The 13,302-nt window shown below is 38.3% G+C and overlaps 1 protein-coding gene across 9 annotated transcripts in view; it reads left to right on the top strand.

Moving 5' to 3' along the window:
- Nucleotides 1–13,302, top strand: part of MBNL3 (muscleblind like splicing regulator 3) — a 135,781-nt gene that overhangs the window by 87,823 nt on the left and 34,656 nt on the right. For 5 of the 9 annotated variants that reach the window (XR_002122249.1, XM_019627469.1, XM_019627466.1 and 2 more), the window contains exon 4: nucleotides 11,552–11,716. Coding sequence is in view for 7 of the 9 variants with exons in the window: in XM_019627469.1 (XP_019483014.1) it covers nucleotides 11,552–11,716 (165 nt within the window). In the remaining 2 variants the exon portion in view is untranslated. Of the gene's footprint in view, nucleotides 1–4,028; nucleotides 4,140–5,056; nucleotides 5,165–7,610; nucleotides 7,649–11,551; nucleotides 11,717–13,302 lie in introns of those variants that run through there. The other 4 variants (XM_019627472.1, XM_019627471.1, XM_019627470.1 and 1 more) reach the window with 3 other exon arrangements.

The raw sequence follows: 13,302 nt of genomic DNA, 5'->3' as shown, positions 1-13,302 counted from the left end.
AATAAAACCAATTAAATGCTCTGGTTATCTTTAGTAGAAAAATAAGTGTAAAAGATTAGCACACTGATGTTTTACACTACCTGGTTTATTTCACTGTATCATTTTATAAAGTGTTTTTTTCTAGAGTGGAATTTTATTTACCTTATATAAGAGATACATAAACTGGACTCATTTTTTTTCAGAAAGACATGTTTTCTGATTTTATTCTAATTTTCAGAGAAGGCACAATGAAGCTAGAGTAGATTTGTTTTATTTTATTTTTCCCTCACTAAGCTAAGGAGTCCACTAATTAAAAGGTATCGATTAGAGTATCACCATGACCTTAGAAACCTTTTTGTGATTAATATAGAAGGTATATGTTTTTAAAGACCACTACATCCTTACAAGTGTACTATTCTCCCAATAACTCTTGCTCCAGCTGTTGAAACTGACTTGAGGAGTTCAATGAACAGATTTTTAAATTACTAATTAACTTTTTCTGTTCTTTGCTTTGCTTTGTTTTCTCCTTGTTTTAGATTTGGAGATAGGCATTCTTTGGCAGAGGTCATATTTCAAATTCTTCTCTGTAGGGATATGAGACATTTATGGTTGAGGGATTGATTTGTTTTAAAACATAAAACCTCCACTTATCATTTTATCTTCTTTAAACTAACCCCATTTCTAGTTACATCGTTTGTGGATGGCCTTGTTTAGTACTTTAAATACCAGGAACAGTTTCAAAATCATCAAATATTAACTTCTCACTGAAAGCAGGTGAGCTTAACAAGGTTACTATATTTACTAAGTTAGACTGAGAGAGGATCATTTAAGACTGTATTTTTTTAAGTAATCTCAGTAGTTTTATCTAGAGCTTTGTCAATTCTGTTCACATCCCTGATACACAATTTGGGTGAAACTTAATATACTTGGTAGATATTCAGGCCAAGTGGAATAGATTTTTATTTTTAAAAGAGAAAGAATTTATATCAATAAATTGCTTTTTTTTTAATGTCTGCAGAACAACACACAGTAAGGCCTAATTTTCACATGAATCCCTTGGCAAAAAACATGCCACTTTATTTAAATATGCAATGTACTTGGAGTTTAGAGGGTTTTTTAGGGGGGGGGCAATTTGTCTGACAGTTTAAAATGCCTACAGTTTGAATAACAAGTTAGCACAAAGGTTTCAGTAAGACCTTTGGTGATAAGAAAATATCATCATTAACAAAATGTACACGTATTCTGTGCCTCAAAGAATTTTAACAGTCCATGTCACCAAGTAGAACTTTCTGCTTGGAAATTGCATATTTGGTGTTAGTTTGATAGACAGGTAGGATTGTGAGGAAAATGCTTATTTAAAAATGGATACATTTGGCTCTGTTTGGGGTTTGAAATGTGATTTCACACTTAAGAATTTAGCAAGACCCTGTAAACAACCATTTTAATATCACACTTTTAGTTTTCTTTATTTGAATGAAAGAAGACTTGTGTTTAACGAATGAGGGATAGATTTTCATCTTTGTGCCTCTAATTTCAAAATGCAGAGGTAAATCAATAACTATATCTGCCCCTTATATAACCTCTGGGTGGAGGGGTATGTGGCTGGCTATAGTGTTGTAACTATTTAATTTATTCGTAGCAGCATTCTGAGCCGTGCAAGGATAAAGTGTTTAACTCTGAAAAATAATCAGTACCTTTCTCACCTTACGCTTTCCTTATAAGTTTGCAAGATATTTGTCTAAATTTAATTCTTCTTTGTAATTTTCTTTTTACTTAGAGACAGGAAATTTAATTTTGCCAAGTGGAAAACCCAAAGTTTAAGTTGAGTGCAAAGCTAAGACCCTTAGGAATTGAAGGGATTGCCAAATACGTTCTTATTTCCCAAGTTTTAATGCAGTTAAAACTCACTTGAGACCCTTAAGACATGGAAAACCTAAAGTAACTGGCATGGGTTCAAGGGACAGAAGTCACAGTGTAGGAAATCCAATTAGACAGAGAAGATTTGAAGTTGTAATTTCAGAAGTTACCTGACTGAAGCATTCAAACAAAAGAAGAAAAGCCCTAGCAGCCATTTGCAAATATATGACAGAGCTTACAGCTTTGGCAAGGGGTGTTGGGAAGATGATTGTGGAATCTTTCTTTGTAGCCATCATAGGAAAAATCGGCATCTTGTTACCTTTTGGGAAATCAAGTAAGCAGATTCTCAAGTAACGTTCTTTTGTTATAAAACTGATGAGAGAAAAAAATCGATTCCCACCTGGGGCCACGGTGTGTGTTCTCTCCAAGTCCTCTGGTTTCCTCCCTCCCACATCCCAAAGATGTGCACGTGAGGTGAAGTGGCGTGTGTGAATTGTCCCAGTCTGAGCGTGGGTGTGGGTGGCCCTGGGATGGAAGAGCGTCCTATCCAGGGTGGGTCCTCCCTTGTGCCCTGAGCGTCAGGGATAGACTCTGCCCACCTGCGACCCTGAACTGGGATCAGCAGATTGGAAAATAATTCCCTTACTTGTTTTGATTCATCTTTCTTATATGTATTTATCACTCACACTTATTTCAGTGTTTCATATTAGAAGTGTTTGGGTCTTTATTAAGTTTGGTAACGTTTTTGTGACCAGAAATATGCTGTAGGAACTTAACTCTTGCTTATATCAATTAGCTTACAGTAAAATTGGTTTCGTTATAGTCGTTTCACTTAAAGTCTCAGTTTCAAAGAACCTATCCATGACTTTAAGTGAGAACTTACTGTATAAGCAAAAATGTTAAATGTCATTTTAATGGAAGATCCAGTTCTTTGGAGTTCACTATATTTTCCTATTTAGGAGAGAAATATAAATGAAAAGTATGAAAGAAAACTATGTAACTGGACTTACAAAATGCCACAGGGCTAGGTTTGAGCTTTAGTAGGAAGAAGTTGAATTAGATCAGTATTTTCATGAGGATACTCTAACGAGGTATGTTAAAAGGTGTTTGTTTTTTTAAGAGGGATAGTTTCTATGATTAAACTATGTTGGGAAATGCTGAGTTGACGAAAGTGAGCAGGTTTCTTTTCTGCAGGACATTTAAGAGAAACTTTACTATGCTCTGGAGTGTTGTCAGTCTCCAAGAAAGGAATATAGTTTGCCATGTCTTACAAATATCGAACCAGGAAACAGTTTTTGAAGCTTCTTGGGAATGCTGGTCTGCAGTACACACTCTGGCAAATGCTGGACTAATTGATCTCTAAGAGCCTTTCCAGCTTTACTATTTCCTATTTCCATGACATGTTGTCTATAAACATATAAACTTCCCCAATGCAGTACAATTTCATTCTTTCTGATGACTAATTCTGCGTCTTTGTTAATTCCAACAAGTGAGTCTGCCTCCTTAATGAATAAAAAATAAATGCAGGACTATGTCTAGAAACTGACTCCTAAAGGTTCATAATTGCCACTTGTGTGATATACATATTCTGTGATGTGGGGCTATTATGGATTGCCATTTTTCCTGAATATGTATTTTGTTCATTAGCATGAACCATGCCTCTCGACTTCTCCCTGTCTTAATATGCATAATTAAGGGCTGACTGAAAGAGAAATCTATGCAACTAATGGCTATTCATGCCATTTTTTGTTTTGAATACATAGCTGCCTAGATCTTATGTGTGCATGTAGAAACATAATGCTGAAGCAGTTATTTTCCTGGGCTTTCAATGGATGGCTTTTGCTTGAATTTAAGCATTCCACAGACAGAGCTAAAGAAAACTGCCCTCCTCACCCCCCTACACACATATAAAAAAACCCCTTAAAAACATAAAACCTTCATCTTCCTGTAATAACGCATATGTTCACAAGTTTTGTACACATTTAGTGTCAGGAGGTAGGCGTGGTGGTCACACATCATGCCCCACTTGATCCTAACCCGAAGGCACCAGAGTCATTTGAATATGCAGTTGCTCCACTGTGGGTGGGAAAGTGGAGTGGCTGACAGAGTAGGGAGCCGTGTGAAGCTTTTGGTGGGAGGAGCCATGGAGTAAAAAACTGCTTTCCCCAAAGTCAACTTCCTTAAATTCCTTGTGGCTGGTCAGGTAAGCTGGGACTGAGAGTGCCTTTTGCTTTGCTTTGGGCAATTGAAGGCCAAATAGAACGTGGGCTGATTCCATGGAGAGGGCTGCTTACAACTTTCAGGTAAAGGAGGTAAATTGGGTTTCGGGAGAATTTGACTTTGTTTAGCTCAACTCACCAGCGTAGAAAAATAAATAGGGAGAGGGTTGAAAGATAATATATATTGTATTGAGCATTCTTATACAAAAGAAGTTTTTCGTTGTGTATCTGAAATTCAAATCTGAGTGGGAGTCCTGTGTTTTCATTTGATAAATCTGGCAATCCTCGATAGGATTCTAGGCAGAAGCCGTAGCTGGGAAGAAAAGGTGCAAGCAGCTGGTGTCCACTTTGTCCTTGTTCTAAGTCTCTGTGGTAGACGACTGGATGTGGGGGTCCAGAAAAGGGAGGTGAGGGAACCCTAAGAGCAGGAGATTTGGCTGACTGTGGGCCGAGAGAGAGACACCCCCTTTATGTTGTTTCATAACAAACTGTAGGTAGTAAGTAGCTTTTTGCAGCTCCATGATTTTATGTGTATTTTATTTCTTGGAGTAACAAATTAAATGTTATGATTTTTTCCTTTCCTTTTTTCTGTATTTTAATAACATTTTATGTCCGCAGCTATCAACTACTTTAAAGACAGCTTCCATGAATACTTAAGAGTCAGAAATGCCTCCTGACTTTTGGTGACTTCATACCAGTGTGCTTCAATTGTCTCTGGGTTTTAATTTGATTCTGGTTGGCTGTTTTGTAATAAAGATGATGCATTCTTGAGGATCTTATAACTAAACACATACTCAGTATTTTTCTAAAGCAATGGAAAATTGAAGGTATTTGATTAGATCAGGGGGGAAATTGGGGAGAGGGCAGAAAGCACATTTGGGGTATTGGTGAGGCAGGCTTGGTTTCACTGTGAACAGCAACTATGATTTTTTTTTGTTATTTGCTCTTCAAAAAATGTCCAGCTCATGATTATTTGAAAAAAACACTTAATGTGAATACAGGTGAATGTGCCTCTTGAAGTACAGGGGAACATTTTTCTTCTAAGAAGTCAGCATATGCAATAGAGAGCCACAAGAAGGCCCCACCCTGCGTGATTATGGTAAAGCCAGGTATTCTACCTTTGTCCAAGTAGCCTCTGGGAATTTCACTGCAGCTTGTTCTGAGAAATGTGGGGTGGGGGTGGAACAGTTTGAGAAGGCAGTTTATTGTAAGCCAACCCTGGAAATGTAGTGCTCCCCTTGGGCAGGCCCAGGTGCTGTTTAAATATGAATCTGCTGCAGGTTCCTTTATTCAACTCTGTGGGGCCCTGTATGGGGGGAGGTGTTCTTGTGACCACAGACCCCTGGAATTAGACCAGGGTTAGTGTCTGTGTGCCGCATGAATTCTTGACAGTTCTGGTTCAGATATACTGAATTACCAGAATTTTTCAGCCGTGATGGTAACATACACTTCTGGATATATATTCATAGCAAATAAAAAAAGTTATGAACTATTTTCTGGACCTGAATAGAATAACGGTTCATTTGGAACAGACAACCAGGAACAGCCTCAGTCATGTGTTGTCTATTATTCTCTTCTTGGAGGAAGAAAAAAGAACTTATGAAAGGAAATAGCAAGAGAAGGAATTAGACTTCTAAGGCAGACTTAGTGATAGGCCCTACAAGATTATTCTCACAAAGGTTATTGATTCATTTAGCAAACTTTTATGGGGTGGCCGCTATTAACCAGGCACCGAAACATTCCTGGAGATTCAAAGATGAGGAAGATAGAGAGTCCTGCCTTTAGATAAGCTCAAAGTCTAATGGGGAGATAGGCATGCAAACAATTTCTCACAGTGTACACAGTGATAAGTGCTACCATAAAACTGAGTACAAGGTGCAGCTGGAGGCACAAAAGAGGGAGAGATAAATGGGAGTGGGGGTGGGGAGATGGGCTCGGGAAAATTTTTGCAGAGGGAGTCATTTGAACTGAGAATCCATGTTGGGTGGTGAGAATCTGAAAACGTGGCTTCTGTCCTCACTGAGCTGCTTGTTGATTAGGACAAGTCACCTCACCTCTTTGGCCTTCACTTTCTCTCTAAAATAAAGGTGCACCGAGATGTTCCTTAAAACCTGTTTCAGCCCTAAATGTTACATTCTGATAATCAAGTTATCTTAATGGGCTATTTCAGAACAGTGGTGTGATTGTTGAGCCTCTTTCTCCCTTCATCTTTTGGAGGGCACAATTTGAAAGCTTTCTTGAGACAGATAGGCAAGAAAATTATTCTGCCGTCCTCCCAGGTTCTTATCTATAGGAACTTGGTGTCTGGTTTGCTCCAGTCATTGCCCTGTAGATGTGTATATGGAATGTCAAGAAAGCAGAGTTCAACAGCATAAGGAAATTAGATGCAGTGCTGACTACAGTGGTAGCGGGTATACTTGGCTGGCCTTCTCCATGGGGTCTATGTTCAGCTTCATTAATTTTGCCTTCAACATATTCAGGAAATTGTTGATTATAGACCTTTTTTTTAAAAGTCTGCATCCCAAATTCAAATGAAAACTTGTATGCAAGATTTTAAAGTTGCTCTTCATGCATATATATCGATATTCATAGATGGTACAATATTGGAGGAGAAAATAATGTCGATTATATCTATTTTTATAAAGACAGAACTCTAAGAGGAAGAAAGTGGGGAAGGTGCCATTAGTATACTGACATCGGACTAGTTAATACTCAAGTTTATGTTGATGTACCTCACTCTTAGCTCTTTCAGATTGTTCTTAGCCTTTAATAGGCCTGTGATGGTTTTAGGAACCAGGCAACCTAGTACACATGATTTGTAATTCTAAAATTGCTATTACTTCTTCTGAGAGGCCATGTCTATGCATGTAAGTATGTTTCAGTGGGGCAGTATAATCAACAGGGCATATTCATTTAACACATGATCAGTAAAATGGAAAAGCCATTTTTTTCATAGAACAAATCATCTGTTTGTTGCCTTTATTTAACATTCAATTTTTAACTCTTGGTAGTCTAGCATAATTCCAAATGTAATATTTGAAGAAGCAAGTCATTTTGCAAACAGCTGTTTCTGTTAAGATACAATGATTGACAAAGGGTAATTTTCAGCTTCCTAGCGTCCTTATTCTGATGGTAGAACTTTCTCACATGAACATAAAAAGACTACATTTCACAGGGTTTTTCTACCACCAAGTGCATGGAAAATCTTGCTTCTGACACACTCTCACTCTCATAGCTCCCAAGACTTAGGTGAGATTTGAATCTCCACAATACTTTGTACTCATTTGTGAAAAGCCTGAAGTTTGGAAAAAGGAAATTGATTGCATTTTGAAGGTTTTATAAATGCTCTGCAACTTTTTTCTTTGTCATCAACATTTTGATGCAGATGTATTTTAGAAATTTCATTGACCATTTTCTCCCCCTGTGGCTTTTTGGGTGCATTTTTAGAAAGAGTAGGTAGCAAAGGGGAGCTGGGTGATTCGTAGGTATGGTAGCACTTATTTTGGCAGAGATTCACTTTCCTATTTAATCACTTTATTTTCTTAACTCACATAGCAAAAGGCCAAAGGAAATGGAAAAGGAGTGAAACCGAGGCAAGTACAAATGAGTCTGTGCTCTAATCTCTTCAATGCTTTCTTTTAATTCTGTGTGTATATGTAGGGGAGGGAGAAAGAGATTTATATGGCGTTACTGGTCTTTGCTGCTGTTTTTAAGATATAGCCAGTTCTGCCAGTGGATGGTGACTGTCATGGGTACATTTGCAGAGTCGTTTATGACATGGTCTAATACTTTGCACCGAGCACATCGCAACTCTCAACCTGTGGGTCTAAAAGGAGGGCTGGCGACACCTTTGACTTGGCTTGGGAAAGCTGAGGGGTGATTTTTTTCAGACCAAGATCATTTCTGGACTGTGTGATACTCAGTGTGACAGGGTATTTTGTGGCCCATTCAGAGTGCTTAGCTAGCCTAAGAAACACATTGGAAACTTTCTAATTCTTAGTCATTGATTTTCCAGAGGTCAAACACAATAAGTGATTACATATTGTGCTGGGCAGTCCCTTCCCAGCCTCTACCACATCCCATCCATACATGCTTACCAAAGTCTTAATCCCCTACCAGGACTAAAAGCAAATGTTAGCCACTGTCAAAAAAAGCCTGCCCGCCCCCCCCCCATTCCAATTAAGGTATTTTGGTGTATAATTAAGTTTGGGCCTCTTGAAGAATGAATACCGTACAGAGGAGATTTATTACTACCAAGTGTTGTGCATGTAAATATATTATCATGAGTTATAAACTCGTTTTGAAAAAATCTTAAGGGGGCTTGGTTTTCTTTTGAAACATGATGTCCCACAGATAGCATTGATATTAAATTATTTGGTCTTCTCATCTGTTGTTTGGATAGAAAATGCAATATTTTTGTCTTTTATAAGCTTTCTTTAACATAAGCAGCAGTCTCTGGTAACTTAGTATTGCTATGCATCTGCATTGTTATAGAATTAAATGATCGATTCTGTCATTCAAAAGGGAATGCTTTATTTATTTTTTTTTAATTTTTTTTTTTAAAAATTTTTTATTGGGGAATTGGGGGGATGGGAACAGTGCTGGGGGATTGGGGAAGGGGAACAGACAAGTTGCTGTCGTTTTGTTCTTCAATCTAGTTGTGGAGGACGTTGCTTCACTTGCCCAAGTTGGCACCATCATTGCGCTCTTCCCAGGAGAGGCAGATCAGTCGCCGGCTTCTGGACGGCCGCTCACTGCGGCTGCTGGCCGCTCACGCTGGCTGCTGGCTACACACGGTAGCCCATGGCAACCCACTGCCACAGGGACTACAGCCTACGCCGTCGCCAGCGACTCACGGCAGCCCAGCTCCAGGTTGAGCTGTTGTTCAGCATCTTAGCTGTGGAGGGCAGTGTCACTGGCCCTCATATGCGGGATCCGAACCGGGGCCCTCTGGCATCCCAAGCGAGTTCTTAACCATTGCGCCACTCGGCCGGCCCAAGGGAATGCTTTATGAATCAAATAAATTCTCATAAATAAGATGAATAAGTTTTTTTAAATCTCACACAGCCTCATATTCCACACTTTAGTTTTAAAGCCCAACTTGACGTAATTTTTAAAGTGTAATTCTTTTTTCCTATTTTTGTATACTGTTTTGCTTTGTAAAAAATGTCTTTAGTTCCCCAGGAAAAAGCTTAAGAAAAGTTATTATATGTAAAGGACAATTAGAATATAAAAGCACAAAAGCAGGTAGTAATTCTGTATCTGTAGATTGGCAGGAAATGTGCCAAATACCTTGTTTCTACCTTCCTTCATTTCTCCCCACCTCTGATTGCATTCAATGTAAAACTCTAAATTGTAACAAATAATAAAATCCTAATATATTCCCCTGCTTTTTTTTTTAAACTGATCTGTTGTTTGGAATTTCTGAATATAAGAGAAAGTCCTCATTATACAACTTTTTTTTGGAGGGTGTTTGTAAATGGCGTTCTGTATCAATGTCTGTGGTTGTGTTTGCCACTTGTTTGGAAAATCTATCAAGGAGGGCTTTTAATCCTAAGGCAATCCTGCTCAGTAGGTGCCTAATTTCTTTTTTCATTGCTGCTATGTGACTGTCTCAAAGTATGGCAAGTGAAGCAAGGGTCCTAAATGTGAGCATGCAGGAAGAAGAAAAATAGTCTAAAGAGAAGAAAAGCCAGGAGTAAGTTATTTAGACCTGGTTAGGGGGCAGGATTTCCAAATGCCACTGCATTAGTGATAAAAAGGACAGAAATTCAGAGGAGGGGTCAGAGGTAGAGATAGAGATTTATGAACTGAGCAATTGCTATGATAAATGAAATTTTGCAAGAATTTCATTTCTCAGGGAAAAGAGGAGAGGAGAGCAGAGGTTTTAGGACTGAACTTTGGGGAACTCTTTAATGTTAGGGTATGGGAAGAGGAAGAGAAATGCCAAAGTTAAAACTAGCGTGCTTGGCTGTGGAAGCCACCAAGTGTCACTGCTTCCCAGGGCTGTTAATTCTGAGACAGATGACCTCAGTTATGCTGGGTGGAGGGTGGAGAATCTGAGGACCAAAATCCTTGTGACTATCTTTGCCTTGGCGCAGGTTGTGGTAAGTATAAAAAGAAGCTTATTTTTTCTCTTGGGAGGCGTATTAAAAAGAAACTCCATTATTGTGATTTTTAGTGCATATAAGAATTTCTTTACAGCCCTTATATGTGCTGAAATTACGTAGCTATTCTTAGGCTGCTTTTATGAATTCAGAAAGATTGGGTTAATACTGTTCTCAACTCTTACTACCAATAAATTCTTTCTATTCCAGGATTTGCAAAGAAATATAAAGGTACACTGAAACTAAGATATTACTTGACTTTATAAATCATTTAATTTGATTAAAAATAAATTGATTAGTAGGAGAAACAAAAGGTTAAACCTGACAGAAAACAATAGCTGAACCTTAATTTCTCAAGCTATGTTTTAAGTTGTACCCAACTTCTTGCCAGGGGAGGTATAATACTGGAGCCACCTCATCCCAGTGATCTTATTATTAAAAGAGTAGTTGCCATGCAACTACTGATTTTGCATTATATGTAGCTCTATAAAATTTTGAAGGAGACACCTTGATTCTCAGTGAAATTATAGGAATGTTTTAATAACAAGATAACTAAATATGAAGAAGGGATTTTGTAAACAGTTTTAGAAATCATAAATAAGGAAAATTCATAGCATGTGTTGAAAACATTTGAAAAACAAATTCATTTTCTCCTGGGAATTCAGGTGGCCTAGCAACTTGCACTCTTGGGTCCAAAAAAAATTGTCTGTTTTTCTCCACCCTGCTCTCCAGTAAGCTCACGCACCATAAAGAGTCTTAGCATCTGTGGGAAAAAGAATCGCTTGCAGCTGTGCTTGTCTTAAAAGGATTATGGTGGACCTAGTAACCCAAATGAGAGAATCATTAGCTGCTTTGCATAGTGCTCATGAGTTAAATACAACAGGTTACATTTGACAATGTGATAATTATCTGAGCAGTGACATCCTTTGGTGCAACATAGTAAACAGCATACTTAGCAGCCATGTCAACATTAGTCAACACCAAACACATGTTTGATTCCACCAGACTGATATATTATCCAGTTTGCAAGTGCTTAAAAATTGCTGAGTCCCCAAAATGCACTTTAGTCCAAATTATCCAAGTGATCTAAGGCCATTGCCTCTGGAACCTAAAGAACAACATGTCTTCCAGGTGTAGGGATTTATTCTTTGATTAACAGAATCTCAGTGGGTTTCAGGATGTTTCTCACATTGTATGGATTCAGGAAGAATAACTTTAGAGCCAAAATTGTCCAGAACAACGGATCTAAAATTTATAAAATATATTTATGTGTATGTAGTTATTTAACATTTTCCCTCAAATTTTTTGATTGTTTAATATAGTTTTATTCTTAGTCATACCAGATTTTTAGAAATATTATTGAAAATTTGTCTAATTCTTCATTTTTAGGGTCGGTGTGCTAGAGAGAACTGCAAGTACCTTCACCCTCCTCCACACTTAAAAACGCAGCTGGAAATTAATGGACGGAACAATCTGATTCAACAAAAGACTGCTGCAGCCATGTTTGCCCAGCAGATGCAGTATATGCTCCAAAATGCTCAAATGTCATCACTTGTAAGTCACAGCATTGTCTTTGAAAAATGTGTGTGTTGTCTTTTCTTTTTTTAAGAATATATATCTACATTGGAAAACCTTGCAGGGCCTTTGGGAAGTTAGTTACAGAAGGACTTAGGACACAAGCTAAATGTTAATTGATACTCCAAAGTTGTCCTGCGTGTGAAGGGAGCAACCAGGTGTGTTTGATTTAAAATCTAGGTTGTATTTAAACACGAATTCAATTGATAGGAGAATATTAATAAGTAGGGGCATTTTAAGATGAGGGTGAGGTTTGATTATTACATGTAAATCTTTGAATTCTAGGATATTAATTCAAACAGTCTTTGACAGTGGTTTTATTGTTACTTTTTAATAGACTTTCTATTTTGAAATAATTTTATATTTAAAAAAAATTTACAAAGGTAGTACAGAGAGTTCCCATATTATTCCTCACCCAGTTTTCCCCACTGTTAATATCATATTTCCATGGTATATTTTTCAAAACTAAGAAACTGACATTTACGTATGTCATATTAACTAAACTTCAGACTATTCAGACTTCACTTTTTTAATTAGCGTACTTTTTCTGTTCCAGTGTCCAATTCAGGGTACCACAGTGCCTTTATTTGAATCCTATCTCCCCTCTCTCCTCTGGTATGTGAGCGTTTCTCAGTCTTCCCCTCTTTACCATGACCGTGACACTCTCAAGGAATACTGGTCAGGTATTTATTTGATGGTGGTTTTAACTTAATCTAGCCACAGAGTCTCCGTTTGCAGAAATTAATAAGATGATGGTGTCATTCCAGACAAGTGTCTAAGTATTTTTCTTGATCAGTGTGTTTAGACAAATCCTTTAAAAAGTAATTTTGGGGCCGGCCGTGTGGCGCGTTGGTTAAGAGCTGGCTTGGGACGCCAGAGGGCCCCGGTTCGAATCCCACATATGAGGGCCAGTGATGCTGCCCTCTACAGCTAAGATGCTGAACAACAGCTCAACCTGGAGCTGGGTGGGTTGCCATGGGCTACCGTATGTAGCCAGCAGCCAGCGTGAGCGGCCAGCAGCTGCTGTAAGCGGCCGTCCAGAAGCCAGCGACTAATCTGCCTTGCCGGGGAAGAGCACAATGATGGTGCCAACTTGGGCCAGTGAAGCAACGTCCTCCACAACTAGACTGAAGAACAAAAGAATAGCAACTTGTCTGTTCCCCTTCCCCCAATTCCCCAATTAAAAAAAAGAAAATCTTTAAAAAAAAAGTAATTTTGTCCCTTTTCCACTGCATTCTACCAGGTCTCAAATTTAGTTCAGTGGTGTCTCAATCTAACCCCAGCTGGCCTACTTCCTTCAAACCATTAACGAGATACTAATTTGAAAGAATTATGTTATCTTTATTTGTTACCCATTTCATCAGTGACGATGTAATAAACACACTGAAAGCTGAAAGATGTATATAGTATGCCAATGCAATGAAAATGTGGGGGTAGGTCGATCTGCTCTTGGCAAAACCTATCCCATTATCAAGTTGAGTCTCAGAATTCAAGGAGACCTGTGTAGATAGGGCACCACTTAACTAGTCCATCTTTATAGACAACACACAAAACAGGTGGTGAGG

The sequence above is a fragment of the Hipposideros armiger genome, unplaced genomic scaffold (genome assembly GCF_001890085.2).
Source record: "Hipposideros armiger isolate ML-2016 unplaced genomic scaffold, ASM189008v1 scaffold_733, whole genome shotgun sequence".
In the NCBI taxonomy this organism is placed as follows: Eukaryota; Metazoa; Chordata; class Mammalia; order Chiroptera; family Hipposideridae; genus Hipposideros; species Hipposideros armiger.
Note: the sequence above shows the minus strand (reverse complement) of the source record. Positions and strands in the feature narration are given on the sequence as shown.